The 27161-nt window shown below is 41.3% G+C and overlaps 1 protein-coding gene across 2 annotated transcripts in view; it reads left to right on the top strand.

Moving 5' to 3' along the window:
* Positions 1–8050, top strand: part of ZNF169 (zinc finger protein 169) — a 50205-nt gene extending 42155 nt beyond the window's left edge. The window contains exon 5 of one of the 2 annotated variants that reach the window (XM_032636064.1): positions 5116–8050. In XM_032636064.1, the coding sequence (XP_032491955.1) occupies positions 5116–6662 (1547 nt within the window). In that variant the 3' untranslated portion in view covers positions 6663–8050. Of the gene's footprint in view, positions 1–5112 lie in introns of both variants that reach the window. The other variant, XM_032636063.1, reaches the window with a different exon arrangement.
* The last annotated feature ends 19111 nt before the right edge of the window (positions 8051–27161 follow it).

The raw sequence follows: 27161 nt of genomic DNA, 5'->3' as shown, positions 1-27161 counted from the left end.
CTTTCTTTTTCTCTTCTTCTTCTGGAACCACTATGATTCGAATGTTGGTGCGTTTAATGTTGTCCAAGAGGTCTGTGAAACTGTCCTCAGTTTTTTTCATTCTTTTTTCTTTATTCTGCTCTGAAGTAGTTATTTCCACTCTTTTATCTTCTAGGTCAATTATCCGTTTTTCTGCCTCAGTTATTCTGCTATTGGTCCCTTCTAGAGTATTTTTAATTGCATTTATTGTGTTGTTCATCATTGCTTGTTTGCTCTTTAGTTCTTCTAGGTCCTTGTTAAATGTTTTTTGCATTTTGTCTATTCTATTTCCAAGATTTTGGATCATCTTTACTATCATTATTCTGAATTCTTTTTCAGGTAGACTGCCTATTTCCTCTTCATTTGTTAGGTCTGGTGGGGTTTTGTCTTGCTCCTTCATCTGCTCTGTATTTTTCTGTCTTCTCATTTTGCTCATCTTACTGTGTTTGGGGTCTCCTTATTGCAGGCTGCAGGTTCGTAGTTCCCGTTGTTTTTGGTGTCTGTCCCCAGTGGCTAATGTTGTTTATGTGGGTTGTGTAGGCTTCCTGGTGGAGGGGACTAGTGCCTGTGTTCTGGTGGATGAGGCTAGATCTTGTCTTTCTGGTGGGCAGGTCCACGTCTGGTGGTGTGTTTTTGGGTTTCTGTGGACTTACTATGATTTTAGGCAGCCTCTCTGCTAATGGGTGGGGTTGTGTTCCTGTCTTGCTAGTTGTTTGGCATATGGTGTCCAGCACTGTAGCTTGCTTGTCGTTGAGTGAAGCTGGGTGTTGGTATTGAGATGGAGATCCCTGGGAGATTTTTGCCGTTTGATATTACATGCAGCTGGGTGGTCTCTTGTGGACCAGTGTCCTGAAGTTGGCTCTCCCACCTCAGAGGCACAGCACTGACTCCTGGCTGTAGCACCAAGAGCCTTTCATCCACACCGCTCCGAATAAAAGGGAGAAAATGTTGAAAGAAAGAGGATGAAAGAAAATAAAGTAAGATAAAATAAAGTTATTAAAATAAAAAATAATTATTAAGAAAATAGTGTTTTTAGAAAGTAAAAAAAAACAAAAAATGGACAGATAGAACCCTAAGACAAATGGTGAAAGCAAAGCTATACAGACTAAAGCTCACACAGAAGCATACACATACACACTCAGAAAAAGAGCAAAAGGGGAAAAAATAATTAATGTTGCTCTCAACGTCCACCTCCTCAATTTGGGATGATTCATTGTCTATTCAGGTATTCCAGAGATGCTGGGTGTATCTAGTTGACTGTGGAGATTTAGTCCACTGCTCCTGAGTCGGCTGGGAGAGATTTCCCTTTGTCTTCTTTGTTTGCAGAGCTCCCGGGGTTCACCTTTGGTTTTGGCCCCGCCTCTGCATGTAGGTCGCCGGAGGGCGTCTGTTCGTCGCTTAGACAGGACAGGTTAAAGGAGCCGCTGATTTGGGGGCTCTGGCTCACTCAGGCTGGGGAGAGGGAGGGGCACAATGCGGGTTGAGCCTGCGGCGGCAGAGGCTGGCGTGACGTTGCACTAGCCTGAGGCCCGCCGTGCGTTCTCCTGGGGAAGTTGTCCCTGGATCCCGGGACCCTGGCTGTGGCAGGCTGCACAGGCTTCCCAGAAGTGAGGTGTGGATAGTGACCTGTGCTCGCACACAGGCTTCTTGGTGGTGGCAGCAGCAGCCTTAGCGTCTCATACCCATCTCTGGGGTCCGCGCTGTTAGCCGCAGCTCGTGCCCATCTCTGGAGCTCCTTTAAGCAGTGCTCTTAATCCCCTCTCCTCGCGCACCATGAAACAAAAAGGGAAGAAAAAGTCTCTTGCCTCTTCAGCAGGTCCAGACTTTTCCCCGGACTCCCTCCTGGCTAGCCGTCATGCACTCACCCCTTCAGGGTGTGTTCACGCCGCCACTCCTCTCCCTGTGCTCCAACCGAAGCCTGAGCCTCAGCTCCCAGCCCTGCCCGCCCCGGTAGGTGAGTAGAGAAGCCTCTCAGGCTAGTGAGTGCCGGTTCGCACCGATCCTCTGTGCAGGAATCTCTCTGCTTTGCCCTCCGCACCCCTGTTGCTATGCTCTCCTCTGCAGCCCTGAATCTTACCCCCTCAGCCAACTGCAATCTCCACCCGGGAAGGGGCTTCCTAGTGTGTGGAAACCTTTCCTCCTTCATAGCTCCCTCCCACTGGTGCAGGTCCCGTCCCTATTCTTTTGTCTCTGTTTATTCTTGTTTCTTTTGCCCTACCCAGTTACGTGGGGAGTTTCTGGCCTTTTGGAAGGTCTGAGGTCTTCTGCCAGCGTTCAGTAGGTGTTCTGTAGGACTTGTTCCATGTGTAGATGTATTTCTGATGTATCTGTGGGGAGGAAGGTGATCTCTGCGTCTTACTCTTACGCCATCTTCCCGAAAATACCCACGAAATCTTAAGTATACTAGTCTGTGAGTTCAAACAATGCATATACCTCCAAAACCCAAACTTTATCAAAATACAGATAATTAGTTTTATCCACATAGTTCCCTTGCGGCCCATCCCAGTAAACCCCTGCTCCTACCCCTCAGAGGTACCACTGTTCTGATTTTATTTCACCATTGATTAGTTTGGCCCACCGTACAATTTTGCATAAATGGAATCATTTAATATGTTCTTGTTTGTTTAAGGCTTCTTTCACTCAGTAGTTTGTTTTTTTGCGGTATGTGGGCCTCTCACTGCTGTGGCCTCTCCCGTTGTGGAGCACAGGCTCTGGACGCACAGGCTCAGTGGCCATGGCTCATGGGCCCAACCGATCCGTGGCATGTGGGATATTCCCGGACCGGGGCACAAACCCATGTCCCCTGCATTGGCAGGCAGACTCTCAACTACTGCACCACCAGGGAAGCCCGACTCAGTATAGTTTTTAAACTTCATCCATGTTGTTGCATACATCAGTAGTCTGTTCTTTTTTTAATCATCAAATAGCATTCAATGCCCTTTCTACATTTGTGGACCAAGTCTTAAAATTCTTTAAATTGTTTAAAAGCAGTGAATGCACAGCATTCTTTCCTCTGCTGTAATCCAGTGTCTATGGTCATTTGTTTAACTCACTGCTATACTTTCCTTTCTCACAACCGCAGCTGCAGAAGGCAAAATTTCTTTAAGGAGCCATTAGACATGGATTTTTTTTTCCTTTGGAAAATTTAAGTTCATGTACAATTATTGAAGTAGTTACTGGTCTGAAAAATCAATTGGCATGAGAGCAGCTGTAGATTATAAAAGAATTTATAAACTGATTAACTTTTTTCTACATCATGGAAATTTTTGTGACTAAGTGAAAAGCATTACCTTGGTAACATTTTGTTTTTTATTTATCCTTCTATTGAGGAACTTCTGGATGTTTAAAACCAAAGTGAACTTTGTAATTCTTAATCACTTTTAGCTAAAATTTGCCACATTACTAGATAGGCACAAAAATGATAAATGAGTAGTCATATTAGAGGCTATAGTTCCCATAAGGGCAGCGTTAACTATTTAAATCAGTCACCATATTTTATACAGAAGACACTGAACGGCACACCTGTAATGATGTGCCGTTTACCACTGGCCTTAGACTTTATGCCTAGGCGGGAGAATAAACAGGCCAAGGAGAAGGCAGGGGCTGCTTTTCTCTCCCCATCACAGACAAGGAGACAGTAGTGCAATACTGAAAGCTCAGCTGTCAGAACTTTAGAATTACAACAAAGTATTTCTTGGAAACTGCAAGCCAGAAATGTACATACATGCCACGAATTGTGAAAATGTGGACAGCCTAGCTTAACAAAATAAACTTACTGATAGTTCAATGAGCTGAACTAGAGACCAACCATCGTGGGACCCCTGACTGAAAGGATGTTCACTTTCACAGTGGAAGTCCAGCAGGGTCAGCGCTTGTGATTATCAAGGCCATTTCACAGGAGCTTCTAGGTCTAGCAACACACACACACACACACACACACACACACACACACACACACAGAACTAAATTTACTGAATAGTTTGCTGAGGGGCTTTTAAGTGTTAGGAAGGGGTTTCATGGTAGCTCTTCTTGTTAGTATTGAAAACTAGTCTCTTAGACCAGATGGAATGAATAGTTTTCTGTAAAAGGGTCAGGTCGTAAATATTTTAGTCTTTGTAGCCTTTATATTCTGTGTTGCAACTACTCACCTTTGTTGTTGTATGTGAAAGCTTCCATAGACACAAGATGAAGACAGAGTGTGGCTGTGGTCTAATAGACCTTTATTTACAAAACACCTAGTTGGCTGTAGTTTGCTGCCCAGTGTTATAGACGGTTCATAAAATACATCTCACTTTTGATTGATGAAGAAAGAATCAGGTAGGTCTGCAAAGGCTTCTGGCAGATAGAAGCAGAGTAATGGAGCAAGGCATACAAATTTGATATCTGTTAGAGCTATTTTAGGTGGAAATTTTTCCATTTACAACAGTTAAAAAAAAAGCACTGCGAAAAGCAGGTCTTGGTGGAGTCAAAATCCTTTAATGGGTTGCAGGCCTAGACTATGTTTTTGTGTTTTACTGCTGAATTCACACTCCCAGATAGAGAACCCACTGCATAATGCTCTAGGAAATACTTGTTTAGGATGGGGGAAACACCTTCCAGTTCATTTCCCACATGGGTCTCTGACCTTTCCTCTCTATTGCCTCCACCATGGGGCCTCTAGGTGGAGTGACTCCCTTTTTTGACTCCATCCTTTCTTGTAGGAGATGTCCCTAAAGAAATTTGTAATAAGTTATGTAGTTTAACTCTCAGTAAAAGCATATATTTGTAGATATTGTTTACATCAGTGTTAATGACTGTGGCTTGTAAGATAATTGTATTGGGGGCAGATGTACAACTCTAATGGCAGCAATTTTTAGGGCTAGAGCTGCCTGTGATGCTTCCTTAAAACTGTTTAAGCTGGGCTGATATTTAGAGCTGGCTCATTGTGTGGGTTTTATGTGTTGTAAAAGGATATACATTAATGTGTCACCCTGGGATGAAAGGTAGGTCTGTGAAGGAAATCTTTCCTATGGGAACATCTGAGGAATGACTGCTGGACAAGTGTTACCATCCACAAGGTACCTGTGGTGATTCTGACCGACACTTTCTCTCCAGCAGAACCAAGAACAGAATTCCAGCCCCATCTCTCCTGCCCAGTGAGTTTTTCCAGTCCACAGTTCCTCCATCAATATGTGTTCTGCGGTCACTTCCCTCAGATCTTCCCAGGTTCATCTGCAGGAAGCCACTTCCTACTAGAAGCTCCGAGCTGCTCGAGTAACAAAGCAGAAGATGGAGAGAGAGAAGGCTCTTGCGCTGTGTTTGGGAGGCTGCGGCTGAGTGGGACTTCAAGGGCATTCTTCAGCCCATCTCAAGGTCAGCCAGTAGACCAGGAAGGCAACAGTGGTGGAGGAATAGATCAGGGGGTGATCCCTGAGGAGACAGATGCAATGTTGACAGGGGCAGACATCTCAGAATCTGGAGCAGTCATATGTGAAAAATACAGACTAGGACTTAGCACAAAGTCAAGCCTCTTTAGCCTCCGGAAGCTTCATGTGTGTCCTGAATGTGGCAGAAGCTTCTACCAGAAGTCAGACCTCATCAAGCACCAGAGGACACACACAGGGGAGAAGCCCTATAGTTGTAGGGAGTGTGGGCGAGGCTTTGGCCGGAAGTCCTCACTCACCATACACCAGAGGAAACACTCAGGGGAGAAGCCCTACATGTGTAGGGAGTGTGGGCAACACTTCAGGTATACATCCTCCCTAACTAACCATAAGAGGATACACTCTGGGGAGAGACCCTTTGTATGTCAGGAGTGTGGGCGAGGCTTTCGCCAGAAGATTGCCCTCATCCTGCACCAGAGGACACACTTGGAGGAGAAGCCTTTTGTGTGTCCAGAGTGTGGAAGAGGCTTTTGCCAGAAGGCGTCACTCCTCCAACACCGTAGCTCACATTCGGCTGAGAGGCCCTTCTTGTGCCTTGAGTGTGGGCGTGGCTTCAGGCAGCAGTCGCTGCTCCTCAGTCATCAGGTCACACACTCAGGGGAGAAGCCTTATGTTTGTGCTGAGTGTGGGCACAGCTTTCGCCAAAAGGTCACTCTCATCAGACACCAGAGGACACACACAGGGGAGAAGCCTTACATGTGCTCTGAGTGTGGGCGTGGCTTTAGCCAGAAAGTCTCCCTCATGGGCCACCAGAGGACACACACGGGTGAGAAGCCTTATGTGTGCCCTGAGTGTGGGCGTGGTTTTGGTCAGAAGGTCACCCTCATCAGACACCAGAGGACGCATACTGGGGAGAAGCCTTATCTGTGCTCTGAGTGTGGACGTACCTTTGGCTTCAAGTCACTCCTCACCAGACACCAGAGGACACATTCAGGGGAGGAGGCTGATGTGTACGGAGTATGTGAGCAAAGACTTGGTCAGAAGACCCACCTCACCTCTGACCAGAGGACATACTCAGGAGAAAAGCCGTGTGTGTGTGATGAGTGTGGACGTGGCTTTGGCTTCAAGTCAGCCCTCATCAGACATCAGCGGACCCATTCAGGAGAGAAGCCATATGTGTGCAGGGAGTGCGGTCGTGGCTTTAGCCAGAAGTCTCACCTCCACAGACATAAGAGGACCAAGTCTGGCCATCACCTCCTGCCACAAGAGCTGTTCTCTTGACGTTTCCTTTCTTTTCCCCATGAGTGTGTAGATGGCAGAAATCACTAGGAAATGTTCCACTTTCCTTAAATTCAGTCGAGGAAAAAAATGTTGCATTCTTTCAGTGATCTTAAGATAGTTGATTTTTGGTTTACTTCTTGCACTAGCAATGTGTTTTAATTTGCTAGGGCTGCCATAACAAAATACCACAGACGTGGTGGCTTAAAGAACAGAAGTTTGTTTTTTCAAAGTTCTTGAGACTGGAAGTCTAAGATCAATGTGTAGGCAGTTTGGTTTTTACTGAAATCTCGCCCCTTGGCTTGCAGATGATTGCATTCTTGCTGAGTCCTAAATGGCCTTTTTTCTGTGTGTGTGCTTCCCTGGTATCTCTCTTCTTCTGAGTATACCAGCCATACTGGGTTAGGGCTCCACCCTATAACCTCATAATATTTACCTTTAAAAGTCACATTGTAGGTTATGGCTTCAATGTATGAATTTGGGGGAACAATTCAGTCTTAACAACTCAGCCCTCTGGACCCCCCAGATTCATATTCTTCACATACAAAATACATTCACCCCATCTTAAAAGCTGCAAACATCTTAACCCATTCCAGTATCAACTCTAAATTCAAAGTCTCACCTAAATCTCTTCTAAATTGAGTGTGGATGAGAGTAGAGGTACGTTTCATCCTTTGGCACAATTCCTTTCCAGCTGTGAACCTGTGAACCAGACAAGTTATTCGCTTCCAAAATACAGTGATAGGATAGTCAGAGAATTCACATTTCCACTCTAAAAGTGGAAAGAAGGATTGCTGGGTCCCAAGCAAGTTTAAAACCTTGCAAGGCAAATTATGTTAGTTTTTAAGGCTTGAGAATAATCTTTAGCTATGTATTCTGCCCTCTGGTCCCACTGGGGTGGCAGCCCCACCTTCTGGTCTCACTGGGATGGCAGCGGTGATACCTGGCCCACTGAAACCATGGAAGAACCATACGGCTCCTCAGACATTTATTCTCTGGGCCTGTTTTGGAAATGGCAGACCTGCTGGTCTCTCTTTCACCTTTGGGGTCATTCTTTCCTTTTCTTGATGGATAATGTGTTTGTAGTCAGATAGATAGCTTTACTTTCCCTTCTTGTAGAATCTCAGAAATCTGACAGCCTGCCTTCATTCTGTCCCATCTAGGTCACCTTTAGTTCTACTGAGATGGTTGATTGGTTCCAAACTTACCTCTCTGTCTTTTTTATTTATTTTATTTATTTATTTTTGGCTGTGTTGGGTCTTCTTTGTTGCGTACGCACTTTCTCAACTTGCGGCGAGTGGGGTCTACTCTTTGTTGTGTTGCACGTGCTTCTCATTGAGGTGGCTTCTCTTGTTGTGGTGCATGGGCTCTAGGCACGTGGGCTTCAGTAGTTGTGGCATGTGGGCTTCAGTAGTTGTGGCACAAGGGCTCAGTAGTTGTGGCTTATAGGCTCTAGAGTGCAAGCTCAGTACTTGTGGCACACAGGCTTAGTTGCTCCACGGCATGTGGGATCTTTCTGGACCAGGGCTCGAACCCGTGTTCCCTGCACTGGCAGGCAGATTCTTTTTTTTAAAATCCTTATTGGAGTATAATTGCTTTACAGTGGTGTGTTAGTTTCTGCTTTATAACAAAGTGAGTCAGTTATACATATACATATGTTCCCATATCTCTTCCCTCTGGCATCTCCCTCCCTCCCGCCCTCCCTATCCCACCCCTCTAGGTGGTCACAAAGCACCGAGTTGATCTCCCTGTGCTATGTGGCTGCTTCCCACTAGCTATTTTACATTTGGTAGTGTATATATGTCCATGCCACTCTCTCACTTTGTCACAGCTTATTTTCTCCCATTCTGAGAATTGTCTTTTGGTCTTGTTTATGCTTTCCTTTGCTGTGCAAAAGCTTTTAAGTTTCAATAGGTCACATTTGGTTATTTTTGTTTTTATTTCCATTTCTTTAGCAGGTGGGTCAAAAAGGATCTTGCTGTGATTTATGTCAGAGTGTTCTGCCTATGTTTTCCTCTAAGAGTTTGATAGTTTCTGGCCTTACATTTAGGTCTTTAATCCATTTTGAGCTTATTTTTGTGTATGGTGTTAGGGAGTGTTCTAATCTCATACTTTTACATGTACCTGTCCAGTTTTCCCAGCACCACTTATTGAAGAGGCTGTCCTTTCTCCACTGTACATTCCTGCCTCCTTTATCAAAGATAAGGTGACCATATGTGCATGGGTTTATCTCTGGGCTTTCTGTCCTGTTCCATTGATCTATATTTCTCTTTGTATGCCAGTACCATACTGTCTTGATTACTGTAGCTTTGTAATATAGTCTGAAGTCAGGGAGCCTGATTCCTCCAGCTCCATTTTTCGTTCTCAAGATTGCTTTGGCTATTCGGGGTCTTTTGTGTTTTCATACAAATTGTGAAATTTTCTGTTCTACTTCTGTGAAAAATGCCAGTAGTAGTTTAATAGGGATTGCATTGAATCTGTAGATTGCTTTGAGCGGTAGAGTCATTTTCACAATGTTGATTCTTCCAATCCAAGAACATGGTATATCTCTCCATCTATTTGTATCATCTTTAATTTCTTTTATCAGTGTCTTATAATTTTCTGCATACAGGTCTTTTGCCTCCTTAGGTAGGTTTTTTCCTAGATATTTTATTCTTTTTGTTGCAGTGGTAAACGGGAGTGTTTTCTTGATTTCACTTTCAGAGTTTTCATCATTAGTGTATAGGAATGCGAGAGATTTCTGTGCGTTAATTTTATATACTGCTACTTTTCCAAATTCACTGATTAGCTTTAGTAGTTTTCTGGTAGCATCTTTAGGATTCTCTATGTATAGTAACAGTGACAGCTTTACTTCTTCTTTTCCGATTTGGATTCCTTTCATTTCCTTTTCTTCTCTGATTGCTGTGGCTAAAACTTCCAAAACTATGTTGAATAAGAGTGGTGAGAGTGGGCAACCTTGTCTTGTTCCTGATCTTAGTGGAAATGGTTTCCATTTTTCATCATTGAGGACGATCTTGGCTGTGGGTTTGTCGTAAATGGCCTTTATTATGTTCAGGAAAGTTCCCTCTGTGCCTACTTTCTGCAGGGTTATTATCATAAATGGGTGTTGAATTTTGTCAAAAGCTTTCTCTGCATCTATTGAGATGATCATATGGTTTTTCTCCTTCAGTTTGTTAATATGGTGTATCACATTGATTGATTTGTGTATATTGAAGAATCCTTGCATTCCTGGAATAAACCCCACTTGATCATGGTGTATGATCCTTTTACTCTGTTGTTGGATTCTGTTTGCTAGTATTTTGTTGAGGATTTTTGTATCTATGTTCATCAGTGATACTGGCCTGTAGTTTTCTTTCTTTCTGACATCCTTGTCTGGTTTTGGAATCAGGATGATGGTGGCCTCATAGAATGAGTTTGGGAGTGTTCCTCCCCCTGCTATATTTTGGAAATTTGAGAAGGATAGGTGTTAGCTCTTCTCTAAATGTTTCATAGAATTCGCCTGTGAAGCCATCTGGTCCTGGGCTTTTGTTTGTTAGAAGATTTTTTTGTTTTGTTTTCTTTTTGGTTTTTTTTTGTTTCTTTTTTTTTTTTTTTTTTTTTTTTGCCGTATGTGGGCCTCTCACTGTTGTGGCCTCTCCCACCGCGGAGTAACAGGTTCCGGACGTGCAGGCTCAGCATACGTGGCATACGGGCCCAGCCGTTCCATGGCACGCGGGATCCTCCCAGACCAGGACATGAATCCACGCCCCGTGCATCGGCAGGCGTATTCCCAACCACTGTGCCACCAGGGAAGCCCTGTTGGAAGATTTTTAATCACAGTTTCAATTTCAGTGCTTGTGATTGGTCTGTTCATATTTTCTATTTCTTCCTGATTCAGTCTTGGGAGGTTGTGCATTTCTAAGAATTTGTCCATTTCTTCCAGGTTGTCCATTTTATTGGCATAGAGTTGCTTGTAGTAATCTCTCATGATCTTTTGTATTTCTGCAGTGTCAGTTGTTACTTCTCCTTTTTCATTTCTAATTCTGTTGATTTGAGTCTTCTTCCTTTTTTTCCTTAGGAGCCTGGCTAATGGTTTATCAATTTTGTTTATCTTCTCAAAGAACCAGCTTTTAGTTTTATTGATCTTTGCTATCGTTTCCTTCATTTCTTTTTCATTTATTTCTGATCTGATCTTTATGATTTCTTTCCTTCTGCTAAGTTTGGGGTTTTTATTTTGTTCTCTTTCTCTAATTGCTTTAGCTGCAAGTTTAGGTTGTTTATTTGAGATGTTTCCTGTTTCTTAAGGTAGGATTGTATTGCTATAAACTTCCCTCTTAGAACTGCTTTTGCTGCATCCCATAGGTTTTGGGTCGTCGTGTCTCCATTGTCATTTGTTTCTAGGTATTTTTTTATTTCCTCTTTGATTTCTTCATTGAACACTTCGTTATTAAGTAGTGTATTGTTTAGCCTCCATTTGTTTGTATTTTTTACAGATCTTTTCCTGTAATTGATATCTTGTCTTATAGCGTTGTGGTTGGAAGAGATACTTGATACGATATCAATTTTGATTTGTGAGCCAAGATATGATCTATCCTGCACAGTGTTCCATGAGCACATGAGAAAAATGTGTATTCTGTTGTTTTTGGATGGAATGTCCTATAAATATCAATTAAGTCCATCTTGTTTAATGTATCATTAAAAGCTTGTGTTTCCTTATTTATTTTCATTTTGGATGATCTGTCCATTGGTGAAAGTGGGGTGTTAAAGTCCCCTACTATGAATGTGTTACTGTTGATTTCCCCTTTTATGGCTGTTAGTATTTGCCTTATGTATTGAGGTGCTCCTATGTTGGGTGCATAAATATTTACAATTGTTATATCTTCTTCTTGGATCGATCCCTTGATCCTTGTGTATTGTCCTTCTTTGTCTCTTGTAATAGTCTTTATTTTAAAATCTATTTTGTCTGATATGAGAATTGCTACTCCAGCTTTGTTTTGATTTCCATTTGCATGGAATATCTTTTTCCATCCACTCACTTTCAGTCTGTATGTGTCCCTAGGTTTGAAGTGGGTCTCTTGTAGACAGCATATATATGGGTCTTGTTTTTGTATCCATTCAGCCAGTCTGTGTCTTTTGGTGGGAGCCTTTAATCCATTTACATTTAAGGTAATTATTGATATGTATGTTCCTATTCCCATTTTCTTAATCGCTTTTGGTTTGTTATTGTAGGTCTTTTCCTTCTCTTGTGTTTCTTGCCTAGAGAAGTTCCTTTAGCATTTGTTGTAAAGTTGGTTTTGTGGTGCTGAACTCTCTCAGCTTTTGCTTGTCTGTAAAGGTTTTAATTTCTCCATCAAATCTGAATGAGATCCTTGCTGGGTAGAGTAATCTTGGTTGCAGGTTTTTCTCCTTCATCACTTGAAGTATGTCCTGCCAGTCTTCAGGCTTGCAGAGTTTCTGCTGAAAGATCAGCTGTTAACGTTATGGGGATTCCCTTGTGTGTTATTTGTTGTTTTTCCCTTGCTGCTTTTAATATGTTTTCTTTGTATTTAATTTTTGACAGTTTGATTAATATGTGTCTTGGTGTGTTTCTCCTTCGATTTATCATGTATGGGACTCTCTGTGCTTCCTGGACTTGATTAACTATATCCTTTCCCATATTAGGGAAGTTTTCAACCATAATCTCTTCAAATATTTTCTCAGTCCCTTTCGTTTTTTCTTCTTCTTATGGGACCCCTATAATTTGAATGTTGGTGCCTTTAATGTTGTCCAAGAGGTCTCTGAGACTGTCCTCAGTTCTTTTCATTCTTTTTTCTTTATTCTGCTCTGCAGTAGTTATTTTCACTATTTTATCTTCCAGGTCACTTATCTGTTCTTCTGCCTCAGTTATTCTGCTATTGGTCCCTTCCAGAGTATTTTTAATTTCATTTATTGTGTTGTTCATCATTCCTTGTTCCCTCTTTAGTTCTTCTAGGTCCTTGTTAAATGTTTCTTGCATTTTCTCTATTCTATTTCCAAGATTTTGGATCATCTTTACTATCATTATTCTGAATTCTTTTCATTTCCTATTTCCTCTTCATTTGTTAGGTCTGGTGGGTGTTTATCTTGTTCCTTCATCTGCTCTGTGTTTTTCTGTCTTCTCATTTTGCTTATCTTACTGTGTTTGGGGTCTCCTTTTTGCAGGCTGTAGGTTCATAGTTCCCATTGTTTTTGGTGTCTGTCCCCAGTGGTTAAAGTTGGTTCAGTGGGTTGTGTAGGCTTCCTGGTGGAGGGGACTAGTGCCTGTGTTCTGGTGGATGAGGCTGGATCTTGTCTTTCTGGTGGGCAGGTCCACGTCTGGTGGTGTGTTTTGGGGTGTCTGTGGACTTATTATGATTTCAGTCAGCCTCTCTGCTAATGCGTGGGTGTGAGTTTCTGTCTTGCTAGTTGTTTGGCATAGGGTGTCCAGCACTGTAGCTTCCTTGTTGTTGCCTGAAGCTCGGTGTTGGGTTGAGATGGAGATCTCTGGGAGATTTTCACTGTTTGATATTATGGGGAGCTGGGAGGTCTCTTGTGGATCAGTGTCTTGAAGTTGTATCTCCCACCTCAGAGGCACAGCACTGACTCCTGGCTGCAGCACCAAGATCCTTTTATCCACACTGCTCAGAATAAAAGGGAGAAAAGGAAGAAAGAAAGAGAGAGAGAGAGAGAGAGAGAGAGAGAGAAACACAGAAAGAAAGAAAGGATAAAAGTAAATAAATTAAGATAAAATAAAATAAAGTTATTAAAATAAGAAATAATTATCAACGAAAACAATTTTTTTTAAAGAAAAAAACAAAACAAAAAACCCCAAAAGAAAATGGACGGACAGAACCCTAGGACAAATGGTGAAAGCAAAACTATAGAGACAAAATCTCCCACGGAAGCATACATATACACAGTCACAAAAATAGGAAAAGGGTTAAAAATAATATACCGTTGTTCCCGAAGTCCACCTCAATTTGGGATGATTCTTTGTCTATTCAGGTATTCCGTAGATGCAGGGTGTATCTAGTTGACTGTGGAGATTTAATCCGCTGCTCCTGAGGCTCCTGGGAGAGATTTCCCTTTCTGTTCTTTGTCCGCACAGCTTCCGCGGTTCGGCTTTGGATTTGGCCCTGCCTCTGTATGTAGGTCGCCGGAGGGCATCTGTTCTTCGCTCAGACAGGACAGGGTTAAAGGAGCAGCTGATTTGGGGGATCTGGCTCACTCAGGCCTGGGCAACGGTGGGGTACGGAGTGCGGGGCGAGCCTGCGGTGGCAGAGGCCGGCATGACGTTGCATCAGCCTGAGGCACGCCATGTGTTCTTCCAGGGAAGTTGTCCCTGGATCATGGGACCCTGGCAGTGGCGGGCTGCACAGGCTCCCGGGACGGGAGGTGTGGATAGTGACCTGTTCTTGCACACAGGCTTTTTGGTGGCGGCAGCAGCAGCCTTTGCGTCTCAGGCCCGTCTCTGGGGTCCGCGCTGATCCCGTGGCTCACGCCCGTTTCTGGAGCTCCTTTAAGCAGCGCTCTTAATCCCCTCTCCTGGTGCACCAGGAAACAAAGAGGGAAGAAAAAGTCTCTTGCCTCTTTGGCAGGTGCAGACTTTTCCCCGGACTCCCTTCCGGCTAGCCATGGTGCACTAACCCCATGCAGGCTGTGTTCACGCTGCCAACCCCAGTCCTCTGCCTGTGCTCCAACCGAAGCCTGAGCCTCAGCTCCCAGCCTCGCCCACCCCAGCGGGTGAGCAGAGAAGCCTCTCGGGCTGGTGAGTGCTGGTCGGCACCAATCCTCTGTGTGGGAATCTCTCCACTTTGCCCTCCACACCCCTGTTGCCATGCTCTCCTCCGCGGCTCCGAAGCTTTCCCTTCTGCCACCCACAGTCTCCGCCCGCGAAGGGGCTTCCTAGTGTGTGGAAACCTTTCCTCCTTCACAGCTCCATCCCACTGCTGCAGGTCCCATCCCTATCCTTTTGTCTCTGTTTATTCTTTCTTCTTTTGCCCTACCCAGGTACGTGGGGACTTTCTTGCCTTTTGGGAGGTCTGAGGTCTTCTGCCAACATTCAGTAGGTGTTCTGTAGGAGTTGTTCCATGTGTAGATGTATTTCTCGTGTATCTGTGGGGAGGAAGGTGATCTCCACGTCTTACTCATCCGCCATCTTCCTACACTCTTCCCTGGCAGGCAGATTCTTAACCACTGTGCCGCCAAGGAAGTCCCTAAACATTGTCTAGCCACACCATAGAATTCTTTCCAGAACATGCTTTCTCATTTTTTACAACATGGATAGGCTGAGAAATTTCCAAATCTCTAAATTCTGGTTCTCAAAATTCTGCTTGACATTTCCTTCAAGTTATCTCTGTACTCCCACATTTTACTACAAGGTGGAAGGCAAAACCAGGTTTCACCTTCAATGCCTTGCTTAGAAATCTCCTCAGGTAAATATTTGTCACTCATGTCACAATTTCTACTTTCCACAAAATACTGGAACACAAGCCAGGTTCTTTACCACGTTATAACAAGGACTGTCTTTCCTCCAGTTTCCAGTATCATGTTCCTCATTTCTATCTGAGACTGCACCATAATCACCTGTAATGTCTGTATTCCTACCAACAGTCTGTTTGAGGCAATCCAGGCTTTTTATAACAAGTGCCTCAGACCTCTTCCAGCCTCTATCTATCACCCATTTCCAAAGCCATTCCGTATTTTTAGATATAACTCTCAGTACCAAAACTATTCTTTGGCTAACACTGACATAACAAAACCAGAAGCTGGATGGCTTAAGCAACAGAAATTTATTCTTTCAGTTTTGGAAGCTGAAGTCCAACAGCAAGGTGTCAGCAGGGTTATTTTCTATTGAAGTCTCTCTTCTTGGCCTTCTTGCATCCTCACATAGGTTTTCTTCTGTACATGTGCTGGAGAGAGGGAGTGAGCTCTGGTGGCTCTTACTCTTACAAGGACAGCAGCCATATTGGATTAGGGCCCCAGCTCTATTGGATTAGGGCCCCAGCTTTATGCTACCATTTAATCCTTTTTTGTTGTTATTGATTACACCATTTAATCTTAACTATCTCCTTATAAGCCCTACATCCAAATACTGGGGGATTAGGGCTTCAACCTGTGACTTATGGGGGGAAGAATTCAGTTTATAACACTGCCTTCTGGATACCCCAAATTTATATCTGGCCAACAACTATGCCATAAAGGTGTGTTCTGACCTTTGTTTTTCTTTCCCCGTGAGTGTGAACATGGCAGAAATCACTAAGAAATGTTCTGCTTTCCTGAAATGGAATGGAGGGGAAAAGTGTTGCTTTCTTTCAGTGTTCATTAGTTGGTCTATCACTTGCTTTCTAAGCAGCAGTGCTTCTCTATATTTTATGGCTTCTTGTTTTAATAAACTACTCCTTTATAAAGTTGCACACCTGGTTATGTACCTTATTTACTCACCTCTCAAGAGCCTCCAGGTATTCAGCCTCTTGGGAGACATGAGAAAGTCACTGTCTATTTTGTTCTGGACTCTGGTTCTGTAGAGGGAGAGCAATATTATAATAGCCTTCATCTTTACCCTTCTTAAGTCCTCCAAAGCCATATGAGATCTCCAAGCCATACACTCAGCACCACCCCCAACAGCTGATTGAAAGGAATCCATTAATACCCATCCCTGCAGTCCTAGGCCCATTGGCTGTGCATACATGCCACTGATTAAGCCGAAGGACTCATGGTCTTCAGTCATGGCCCTCCCTAGTCCTCCCATCAGGGGCTAAGGAACGGGAGCGCCCAGCTTTATATCCAGGCATTGACCATTGTTTCTCAATTTCTCTAATATCCAGAGCCTGAAAAATACCCAGTCTGTGACTGGCTGTGTGCCCTTGCCTTGGGCACTGAATGGTCACTACAACGTCATTTTTCCCAGGCCCAGATGGCTTTGTTGGCTTAAAGTCCAGAGGCAATAAAAGATTACTAAAGTATAGTATACAAAAAAACAAACAAAAAAAATACCAAAAACCTTTCACATGGCAAAAAAATACTGTAAGTAACATCAAAAGACAAATGATTGGAAGAAAAGTATATCAACATATAAATCAACATCCTTCACAGTTCAAGGGTGAATATCCCCACTTTATAAGAACTTTTAAAAATCAAGAAGAAAATACCAGATGTCCTATAGAAAAATGGACACAAGACATGATCAGACAGTTTACCAAAAGAGGTATAAAGAAATGAAAAGATGTTCAACTTCACTCATGTTAAGAGAAATGCAGATTATAACTACACTGAGATACCATTTCTCATCAGCTTGACGAAAATTCAAAAGCTTGACAGTACTCTGTTATATGTGAGGCTGTTAGGAAATAGACATTTTACTACATTGTTGGTGGGAATGCAGAATGGTAGAAGCCTTTTAGAGGGGAACTGCCAATATTTAAGCTGTATATACATACATACCTATTGACACAGCAAGCACACTTCTAAGAATCTAAAGAGTCACTTGCAATTTTATGAATATACTCATGGACATGGTTCTTTTTCACAGCATTATTTACAGTTGCAAAATATTGAAAATGGCTTGAATGTTTAAGCATAGGAAGCTCTATCAACTGCAGCATATACACAATGGTGTAAAACGCATGTGAGAAAAAGTCTGAGAAGATATTAATGAAATATTATGGAGGAAATGTTATTAAGTGAAAAGAGCAAAGGGAAAAAAGCATATATAGTTTGTTACCTCTTGTGTCAGAAAGAAGGAAAAATAATGAACATAGTATTTGACTATATATCCTCAGTCTTGGGCAGTTTATCTTTATATGTGTGTTAGAATTACAAAGAAATGTTAAACTCTTTAGTAGGTTTGGTTCTTATAGGTGTATGGTGAAGCAGTTTTGAAACTGTTTTGGATGCATTATAGGATTCAGCAAATGAGTGCCTATGTCTGTGTTGTTGCGAGCCAGGGTTTTCACTCTGGAAGAGAAGTCATACAAATATGGAATGGGACAAAGCAGGGAAGAATCCCATGAGGATGAGTGGGAATTGGAAGTACTGGTGTGAACTTAAGATTTGGTAAGATCTGTATACGTGTGTCTGTACATGCTTATGTGCCCATGCATATTTGTATGCATATATATATGTGTGTATACACCCATGTATTTTCTATGTCCACTGACAAGTGCAAGAAGAATGCTCCAGTAGCAGTGAGCACATCTAGCACCCAGACCTTAGTCTCTAACACCATTTTCCATTAGTGGAAACCCTGACTTCTTGGCTTACTGGCTGCTTCCAGGGTTAGGATAGGGTAAGTACCAGATGATTCTGGATCCAGAAAGTAAAAAAGTGATTTAAAAAATCATGTTGGAGGATGACACTAGGACTGGGGAGCCAGTTTGAAGGGATTCCCACCCGCTGGCCAAATCTGGGATGATCTGAGGACCAAACTACTTGAGTACACTTATAAACCACTGGGAAGAAAAAGAGAAACTTACAAGTCTATAACAATAAATATATAAGTCAATGAAGTCTATTGCTTACAGTAGAATGCCAGTGGCAACTGGTAACTTCACTTTTTCCTCCTCATATCAACAGCTTATATAATCATAGTACATTTATTAAAGCTAAGGAAGTAACATTGGGACATCACTATTAGGAGCTGCACACTGTATTCAGATTTTCCACTATTGTCCTTTTTATGATCTAGGATCCAGTCTAGGATCTGACACTGCATTTAGTCATCATGTCTCTTTAGTCTCCTCAAATCTCTGACAGTTTCACTGTTTCTGTCTTTCATGACCTTGACACTTGAAAAGAGGTAGTCAGCTATTTTATTGAATGCCCCTCAGTTTGGGATTTTCTGAAGTTATCTCCTTAGACTTGCATCATGGACTTTTTGCAAGAATACCACAGAAGTGAAGTGTACCATATCAAGGGGTACATGATGCCAACATGATTTAATCCTGGTGATGTTAACCTTGATCACTTGATAAAGGTAGTGTTGGACAGGTTTCTCCACTACAAAATCAACCATTTTTCTCTTTGCATATCCTGTTATTTAAAAGTAATTACTAAGTGCAACTCATACTCCTAGGGAGGGGAAATAAGCTCTACTTCCTGGAGAATGGACCTTGTGACTAGAATAACAACATAGTGACAGTGCTTCTTACACTCCCCCACCCTATAGAAGAAAGTGGCCCAGTATTTCCTGGATCCCAAACTAGCAAAAGACAGCCCAAATAAGCTCATTTCTCCCTGGATGGAACAGAAGTCCTGCTGACAACACCAGGTGAGCCCAGCAGCACCTGCAGGTGGTATCAATTAGGACCCCTGATAACAGTAAACAAAGAAGAGAGGTGCTCTCTTTTCTCACAGGACTGACACTCCCCTCCCCTCACCTAGAGACACTAGGTAGTTGGCTGGTAGCAGCCAGGGCAATTCTGCCAATGAAATACATTCCCACAAAGTGTTCTTTATCCCCACATACCTGAGACTCCCCATCTACATGCAAGACACCTGGCAGCTAGGCAGCACCAGCAAGGACATGTCCCCTCTCCCCCACCTTAAATTGCCCAGCAGAGGAAGAGATTCTCCTCCCCTACTGACAGATACCAGGTGGCCAGGAGACATTGGGAAGGGGGACCCTGATACATCGGTGGCTCAGCCAGTGAAACTTTTCCTATTTTGGGCCACAGCATCCCCTACCTAGAGACACAAAGAAGCCTGTTTTGGGAAGCTCTATCCACACTCTCCAAAAATACCAGCAGGGAAAAGTGGGAGCAACACTGTTACCAAATAAACCAAACACATTCATAGTATCACAAGAGTTTTGAAAACTGTCATTGGAATAAACACAGCCCATAGTGCTAGGCCAGGACCTGGGGGTCAAACCTAAAGACAGAGTGGCTTTCTGTTAAAATGAAACATTTAAATAAGATTCAGAGTCCCTTAACATCATAGCTAAATGTTCAGGATACAATAGAAAATTACCCATCATACCAAGAACCAGGAATCACAAATTAGAAATGATAATCACCTGACACCAATACTGAGATGGGACAGTAAAGCAGACATCATAAAAATGCTTCAAGCAATTGTAAGTTCTCTTGAAACAAAGGAAAAAGTACAAAATTCCAACAAAAAGAAGGTATACAAAAAGTGCGGTGGAAATGATACAACTAAAAATTAGAAAATTTAAAACTCATTGGAGTGGGTCGATGGTAGAGTTGATATGACAGAAAATGGAGTCAGAGAATTTGAGGACAGGTCAATAGAACTTAGCAAATCTGAAAAACAGAGTAAATAGACTGGGATAAAAAAAGAATCTCTGGGACAAGAATAAAAAAGTTAGCATTTATGTTATCAGAGTCTCAGAAAGAGAGAATGGGACTGAAAAACTGTTTAAATAAATAATGGCTGAAAACTTCCCATATTTGGCAAAAGACCTAAGAGTGCAGATTCAAGAAGCCAAGTGACTATTAAGTAAATCCTAATATATCTACACTAAGACATCATATTTAAAATTATGAAAACTAAAGCCAAAAAAAGTATTGAAAGCAGCCAGAAAGAAATGACTCATTACCCATAGGGGAGAGGGGAACACACCAATTCAGATGACAGCAGATACCATTTGAAACGTTGGAGCTCACAAGGCGATGGCACAATCTTTTTCTGCAAGTGCTGAAAGAAAAGACTGTCAGCTGATGAATGTGCATCTGGCAAAACTATTCTTTAGTAATGAAGTGCAATGAACATGTTTTTAGATGAAGGAAAACTAAAAGAATTTGCTGCTAGCAGAGCTACCCTTAAACAATGTCTAAAGGAAGTTCTTCAAATGGAAGTAAATGACAAAAAGAAATACTGGAGTATTAGGAAGAAAAAATGAAAACACAAATGTGAGTATATATAATAGATCTTCCTTCTACCCACAAGATTTTAAAATCACATGTGATGACTGAAGCAAAAATTATAATACTCATACTCTAGAAAATGATATTTAAAAATGGAAAAGATAAAGGGACCTAAATGAAAGTAATGTTTTCACACTTAACTACAAGTGGTAATATACCGTGAAAAGGCATGTATGTATACTGTCTAATACTCAGAGCAACCACTAAGAAAACTACAAAGGGATGCACTAAAAAACATTAAGAATGAATCCAAATGGAATCTTAAATAATAATCAAATAACCCACAGAAAAACAAGTAACAGAAAAATGAGAACCAGAGGAAACAAATGTAAAATAAATAATAAAAGGGCTAAACATAAGCCCAAACATATCAGCAAGTAACAGTTCTCATTACACCATTCGAAACAGAGATTGTGAGGGTGGATTAAAAATCATAATGTATGCTGTTTATCAAAGTCAATGACATAGGTAGATTGAAAGCAAAAGGGCGGAAAAAGACATATCATGCAGTCAATTTTAAAAATCAGTAGGATACTAAAGTAGATTTCAGAGCAAAGAAATTTATTAGAGACAGAGGGACATTGCTTAATAATCATGAATCAATCCACCAGGAAGATGTAACATTCCTATATGTATATGAACCAAATGAGAGAATGCATGAAGCAAAAACTGATAGAGCAGAAAGAGAAATTGAGAAAATTCATTACTATTAACAATTGTTGGTATTCTATCAACTACAGAACTACTGGAACAAAAATCAACGAGGATGGGCTTCCCTGGTGACGGAGTGGTTGAGAGTTCGCCTGCCGATGCAAGGGACATGGGTTCGTGCCCCAGTCTGGGAAGATCCTACATGCCACACAGCAGCTGGGCCCGTGAGCCATGGCTGCTGAGCCTGCGCGTCCGGAGCCTGTGCTCCACGACAGGAGAGGCCATAACAGTGAGAGGCCCTTGTACCGCAAAAAGAACAAAAAAACTACTGAAATCATACAATGAGTCTTTTGCTATCACAATGGAATAAAACTAGAACTCAGTAACAGAAGGGAAACGAAAATTCACAAATATGTGGAAATTAAACAGCACGCTTTTAAACAACCAATGGGTCGAGGAAGAAATTACAAGAGAAACTACAAAATACCTTGAGACCAGAAAAGAAATCTGGGATGCAGCACAAGAAGTAATGAGAGGGAAATTTATAGCTGTAAAGGCTTACATTAAAAAAGAATAAAGATCTCATATCAACAATCTAACTTTTTGCCTTAAGGAAGTAGAAAAACCTTAACCCAAGGCCAGCAGATGGGAAAAATAATAAATATTACACCATATATAAACAAAACAGAAAAACAAATGGAAAGTTGATGGAACCAAGAGTCAGTTATTAGAAAAGATCAACAGGTACCTCAAGATGGTCACACAAGAGACTCCTGAATTTCCCTCCTTCCATGGATGCACTGAATATACAGCTACACACAGATCAATTCCCTCTGAAATATATCAAGAAACTAGTGACTCCTACACATTGGGAAACATAAAATACCCACTCAGAAATGTATAGGAAAGGATGAGACACACTCTTACTATAAACCCCACCCAAGAACACTGCCTTATAATCTTTTTGAAACCACCAACTCCAGCCTCTTCCCAATTAGTGCAGTGTTTGGACCATATTTCTAATGCCCCAACTTTTAAGGCTGCCGCCTGAGGGACAGCCCCCCAAATCATCTAGCTCTGAGAGCCAAAAGGGCTTCCCTTCACAAGTCCCATAGTATTATAGCAAAAAAATAAGCAGTTTTTACAAGGTGCTTGAGCACTCCCTCTGCCTATCTCCACAAGCTCAGAGCAGAGGGAACACACACAAACACTTATCTCCCAATTTCTTCCTGGAGGGTGTTGGACTACATACTTTCCCAGCTACTGTCTGAGGGTCCAGCTTCTAATCAGCTTGCATTTCAGCTGACTGGAATCCTGCCCAGAGCCCAAAAGAGCCAGTGGGTACTTACTCTGCACTCTCCCTCCAAACTGCTTCAACAATAAAGCCATGTCTCCTGCATGGCCCTGGAGGGAGCTTGTCTACACATTTAGAACCTTGACTTTAAAAACTGCCACCTGAGGGATGGACCACAAAATAACCTACCTCTGAAAGTCAATTGGGCTTGCATTCATGAGTCCCACAGTACTACAGCAAACAAAGAAAGAGTTTTTAAATGGATGAGGACTACCCATATCTATACACCCAGACCCAGCATGGAGGGAGACGACAAAAAAATGCCCATCTCCCGATATCTGCCTGGAAGGAAGCTGTATATTTTCCTAGCTGCTGCCTGTGGTTCTGGCTTCCAGTTGGTCTGCATGTGGAAGCTCACTGGGATCCTTTTGTGAGCCTGGTAAAGCTGGTGGGCATGTCCCCTGCTATCTCCCCCAGCTCCAAGTAAGACCAACTTTTTATCTTCTCTCCTGGAAAGAGCTTGTCCACACATATAGCACCCTAGTTTTCAACTGCCACCTAAGGGACTAATCCCCAAATCACCTAACTCTGGGAGCTGAAAGGGCTTGGCATTCATGAGTCCCTGGGACCACTAAAAACAAAGGCTGTTTTACTTGGACACAGAAGCATTCAGAGCAATTATTTCCCTTGGCTCAGCACAGAGTGAGGAAGAAGAAACATCCAGCTCCTGGATTCTTCTTGATAGGGGCTAGACTACATATGTCATATTCTGACTTTTCCAGCTCCTGCCTGATAATTGGGCTTCCAATTAACCTGCATCAGGGAGTTAAAGCGGCAGGCAACTAGCAGTTATCCAGGAGCCTAAACAGGCACATGAGCATTAACCACATCTTTGAGGACACTGATGGGTCTTAGAACACCTTCAACTATGGAAGCCACTAAGAACAAAGACAATGATTTCAACAACCAGCCCAGCCTGATTAAGGAGGTTCATATCCTACACAAGGCCAATTGGTCAAAACTGGGAAAAGTGGCTGCTTTATACAAAAACCAACACAGAGTGTCAAGGAAAGTAAAGAAACAGGGATGTTTCAAACAAATAAGAAGATCTATAGGAGCTGACCTTAACGAAGTGGAAATAGGTGAATTACCAAACAGAAAGTTCAAAATAATGGTAATAAAGATGCTTACTGAGGTCAGAAGAATAAAGCCTGAACAAAGTGGAGTTTCAACAAAGAGACATAATATTAAAAAGTACCAAACAGAAATCATAGATTTGAAGAATAAATGAACTGAAAAATTCAATACAGGGCTTCACAAGCAGACTAGACCAAATGGAAAAAAGAATCAGACAAGGCAGTGGAAGTCATCCAATCAAAAGAGCAAAAAGAAAGAAGAATAGAAAAAAGTGAAGATCACTTAAGGGACACCATTAAGTGGACCAATATATGCATTACAGTTCTTCAAGAAAGAGAAGGAAAGAAAGGGCAGAAAGCATATTCAAAGAAATAATGCCTAAAAACATCTGTAATGTGGGGAAAGAAAGAGATAAGCAGATTGAGGAAGCCCAAAAGCCTCCAAAGAAGCTTAATCTAAAGAGATCTACACAGAGACACACTATAATGAAATTATCAGAAGTTAAAGACAGAATCGTAAGAGCAACAAGAGAAAAGCAACTTGTTTATACATGGGAATCCCCATAAGATTAACAGATTTTTCAGCAAAAATGTTGCAGGCCATAAGGGATTGGGAAGATATATTCAAACTGTGGGGAAAAAAAAAACTGCCAAGAATACTCTATCCAGCAAACTTGTCCTTTAGAATTGGAGAGACAGAGTTTTCATAGACAAATGAAAGCTGAAGGAGTTTATACAAAAGTTGTTCAAAGGAGTTCTTCCATCTGAAATGAAAGCATGTTAATTAATTAGGAACATGAAAACACATGAAAGTATAAAATTCATGGGCCAAAATACAGTTAAGTTCAGAATACTCTAATATTGTGATGGTGATGGGTAAATCTCTTATAGCTTTAGTATAAAAGTTAAAAGATAAAAATAACTAAACTGCAATAATTTTTTAATGGATTCACAATATAAAAAGATATGAATTGTGATTTCAAAGCATAAAATGACACGGTAAAATTGTAGTGCTTTTGTTATGTATTCCAAGTTAAGTTATCATCTTAAAATAGTCTGTCATAACTCTAAGATGTTGTATGAAAGCCTCATGATAACAAAGAATCAAAAACCTTTAGTAGATACCCAAAAGACAGAGATAAGAATCAAAGCATACCACAACAAAATTATCAATTCACAAAGAAAGACAGCAAGAAAAGAAGAAAGGAATAAAAGAATGACAAAAAAGCCAGGAAATAATTAATATGATAGAATTAGTAAGTCCTTACCTGTCAGTGATTCCTCTATATGCAAATGAATTAAATTCTCCCATTAAAAGACAGAGTGGTTTTATGAATTTAAAAAAAGACCCAACTGTCTGCTGATAACAAGAGTCTCATTTCACCTTTAATGACACACTTAGACTGAAAGTAAAGGGATGGAAAAAGATATTCTATTCAAATGGAAACCAAAAGAGAGCAGTGGTAGCTATACTTATATAAATTTGAAATCAAATACTGTAACAAGAGACAAAGAAGGTCATTATGTAAAGAGTAAATTTGTTTATAAAGAAGACATACAGGGCTTCCCTGGTGGCGCAGTGGTTGAGAGTCCGCCTGCCGATGCAGGGGACACGGGTTCGTGCCCCGGTCCGGGAGGATCCCACATGCCGCGGAGCAACTAAGCCCGTGAGCCGTGGCCGCTGAGCCTGCGCGTCCGGAGCCTGTGCTCCGCAACGGGAGAGGCCACAACAGTGAGAGGCCCGCGTACTGCAAAAAAAAAAAAAAAAGAAGAAGACATACAATTATAAATTTTTATTCCTCCAACGTCAGAGCACCCTAATATACAAAGCAAACAGTAACTGACCTGAAGGCAGGAAGAGGCACCAAATCAGTATTTCAGAACTTCAATACCCCATTTTCAACAATGGATAGATAATCATCCAAAAAGAAAATCAATAAGGAAACATTGGACTTAAACCACACATAATACCAGATGGACCAAACAGACATATGCAGAAGAGACGAATACACCTTCTTCCCAAGCATACATGGAATACTCTCCATGATAGAACATGTCTTAGGTCATAATATACCTGAAATCACTGTATCTTTTCCGACTACAATGGTATGACACTAAAATCCATTATAGAAGGAAAACCAGAAATATCACAAATATGTGGAGGTTAAACAACAGGCTCCTGAAAAAAAGGGTTGAAGAAGAAATCAAAGGGCAATTGACAAGATATTTTGAGACAACTGAAAATGAAACACAACATACTAAAACTTATGAGGTGCAGCAAAAACAGTTCTAAGATGGAAGTTTATAATGATAAAAGTCTACATTAATAAAAAAGAAAGGTTTCAAATAAACAACCTAACAAAAACAACAACTAAAAAACCTCAAAGAACTAAACAACATACTAATCCTAATGTTATCTGAAGGAAGGAAATAAAAATTAGGGCAGACATAAATGAAACAGGGACTAGAAATACAAGAGATGATCACTGAAACTAAGAGCTGTTTTTAAAGATTAGAAAAAAAAAAAAGATGTGCAAGCCTTTAGCTAGACTAACTAGGCAAAAAAGAGAAGACTCAATATTATCAGAAGTGAAAGGGGATACATTACCACTGATAACACAAAGATAAAGAATCATAAGCAATTACTATGAGCAATTTTATGCCAACAAATTAGATAACCTAGAAGAAATGGATAAATTCCTACAAACATACAACCTACCAAGACTGAATCATAAACAAATAAAAAATATGAACAAATTACTAGCAAGGAGATTGAATCAGTAAATAAAAAACCTCTCAACCAAAAATAGTTCCAAGACCAGATGGCTTCACTGGTAAATTCTACCAACACTTTAAAGAAATTAACCATTCTATCTCAAACTCTTCCAAAGAACTGAACAGGAGGGAAAACTTCCAAACTCATTTTACAAGGCCAGTATTACCCTGTTACCAAAGCCAGGCAAGCACACTACAAGAAGACAAAATTAACGCTCAACATGCTTGATGAACACAGATGCCAAAATCCTCAACAAAATATTAGCAAAGAAACTTCAACAGCACTTTGAAAGAATCATACACCATGAGGAAGCAGGTTTATTCCTGGGATGCAAAGATAGTTCATCACATGAAAATCAATAAATGTGATATAGCACATTAATAAAATGAGGGATAAAATCATATGATCATCTCAATGGATGCAGAAAAAGCTTTTGATAAAATTCAACATTATTTCATGATAAAAATTCAGCAAATTATGTATAGCTATAATGTAATTTATTATAATAAGGGCCATATATGACAAGACTACAGCTAACAACAAATGCAACACTGAGAAGCTGAAACAAGGAACAGGATCCTCTAAGATCAGGAACAAGAAAGGATGCAACTCTCACCACTTTCATTCAACATATGACTTTAAGTCCTAGCCAGGGCAATTAGGCAAGAAAAATGAATAAAAGGCATCCAAATTGTAAAGTTATAAGTAAAATAATTCTGTTTGCAGATGACATGATATTATATGTGGAAAACCCTAAAGACACCGCAAAAAGAAAAAACA

The sequence above is a fragment of the Phocoena sinus genome, chromosome 6 (genome assembly GCF_008692025.1).
Source record: "Phocoena sinus isolate mPhoSin1 chromosome 6, mPhoSin1.pri, whole genome shotgun sequence".
Classification (NCBI taxonomy): domain Eukaryota; kingdom Metazoa; phylum Chordata; class Mammalia; order Artiodactyla; family Phocoenidae; genus Phocoena; species Phocoena sinus.
Note: the sequence above shows the minus strand (reverse complement) of the source record. Positions and strands in the feature narration are given on the sequence as shown.